The sequence below is a fragment of the Hyperolius riggenbachi genome, chromosome 11, assembly GCF_040937935.1.
Source record: "Hyperolius riggenbachi isolate aHypRig1 chromosome 11, aHypRig1.pri, whole genome shotgun sequence".
Classification (NCBI taxonomy): domain Eukaryota; kingdom Metazoa; phylum Chordata; class Amphibia; order Anura; family Hyperoliidae; genus Hyperolius; species Hyperolius riggenbachi.
In genome coordinates, this window is record NC_090656.1 from 15,005,884 (window position 1) to 15,007,854 (window position 1,971).

The window sequence follows — 1,971 nt, forward strand, 5'->3', positions numbered from 1 at the left end:
GATTTCTATCTGATGGGGAGTTCAGCTCCATAGAATAGACTGTGTAGGTATGGCTCTCATACTACATGGAAGGGGGGTAAAATTGGTCTGTGATCTTTCATTTTCCAAAGATTTTTATCTGATGTGTGTACCCACCTTAATGCAGCTTTCACTCTTGCTCTCCTCACTGCCTGCGATGTCTGGCCGCGCTTTTGCAATTCTGCTTGTTTTTTATGCAATTTTTTGTGTGCATATAATGAAGTTAATTTACATAAGAATATATCTGATTAACTTTGAATCGGGTGAAATTTCTAATTGATACGCAAACCGCATATCCATTGCGGTGGGGGGGGGGGGGGGGGGTGGTTAGGGGAGAGAAACATACACTCTGACCAATTTTTTTTTTTTTTTTTCACACAACTCCACCAGTCAAATGTGATGACTTCTGTTAGATGTGCAGTGAATGCAAATTTGCAAAAAACGCACACGAATTCTGCTGTGTGAATGGGGCCTAAGCAGTCATCTGGCCGTGCATTGTGAGTAGGGATGACCAATAAGATGCAAGTATTTCTGAGTTCATGCAGATTTATGTAAATGTTTATGCAAATATATGCAGCTTGACAATGGACCAATCAAATTAAACCTGGGTGGGACTTGATTGGTCCATTTTCAGGCTGCATATATTTGCATAAAAATGTACATAATCCTGCGTGAACTCAGAAATATTTGCCTCTCATTGATCATCCTTCATTGTGCGCAGAGTCCTATTCTGACGGAGCTCTCTCATCTCGCATCTTTTCTCTCCCGGCCAGGATTTAACGCTCCGCCTGTCGCGAAGCCGCGGTCAAAAGCAGCAGACAACTTTGTCCTGCCCCGAGTTACCGTCCGTCCCGGACACACTCCCCACTGCCTCGGCCGGCGCCGGCCCGTCCAGCTCAGAAGACATCGATTTTGATGACTTGTCTCGTAGGTTTGAGGAACTGAAGAAGAAAACCTAAGAAATGGGGACGCTCTTCAGCTCTCCTTCCTGATTTCAGCTGCAGTGAACAGCTCTGTGCTCCCTTCCGCCCGCTGCAAGAGGAACACCCTTCCTCCCACCCCTCACAAGTCCTATGTCTTGATTGCCGCTCTGATTGGTTGATGAGGAAGGACGCGATCTATCAATGAACTCTTATGTGGCGTCTAACCGCTTCATGGCTATACTGGTCCCCGCCTTTTCTCCGTTAACCAGGAACGTTGGAACTCAGCCCTTGAAACATCATCAGATGAGACAGAAGACTTCCTTTTGCTGGCATGTTAATGAGCTGTTCATATTACCTGATTTTTCTAACCTTTGTACATAAGCTCTTGTTACGCTTATCAGAGTGTGCATTTCTTTAAAATAAATCTGTGGCCTTCTTAACTGTGTGAGTGTTATGGGAACCAGAGATCCGACTTTCGGGGAATCTGAGATCCTGGAGGTGAATTCTAGTGCTGCTTTCCTGCCTGGACATGCTGTATGTGGCAGAGTAAGCCAGGTGAGTCTCTGTGGTTTACTCTGCTACAGATACGGGGTTACACAGTATTCTGGTCGGACTTGGATAGGTGTCCTTTTTCAACTAATCTAAACTATGTAGCTATATGTCCTGGATGCAGGAGTGAACTGGCAGGGTGACTAGTCTTATAAAAGTTGTGGACGGGATACCCGTTTCATTGACTAAATGTTTGTCACTGCAGTGCAGCTCGCTTCCTCTCCTCTCTGGTTACAGCTAGTAGGAAGGTCAATCAGGTGTGACTATGCAACAACCAAAATAGCGATGGAAATTTGTAGTCCACAGGAAGTATAAAGAGACGCTGTCTTTTTTTTTTTTTTTAACCTTATTTTCTTATAAAGTCCTCTTCAGCATTAAATTCTAAGCAGATTCGCCACATTCCCGCAGCAGAACAAGTGATTTATTGCCCAGAAATAGCCCTGCAAAGTTCCCCAACTTTGCAGGTCACAGATTTTGCTGC

General features: G+C 44.7%; 1 protein-coding gene across 1 annotated transcript in view; it reads left to right on the forward strand.

The window, feature by feature from the left end:
* The window catches only part of LOC137538655 (IST1 homolog), a 15,533-nt gene extending 14,152 nt beyond the window's left edge, over window positions 1-1,381 (forward strand). Inside the window, 2 exon segments of the mRNA XM_068260934.1 lie at window positions 700-850; window positions 852-1,381. Of these exon segments, the coding sequence (XP_068117035.1) occupies window positions 700-850; window positions 852-977 (277 nt within the window). The 3' untranslated portion in view covers window positions 978-1,381.
* Window positions 1,382-1,971: the final 590 nt, after the last annotated feature.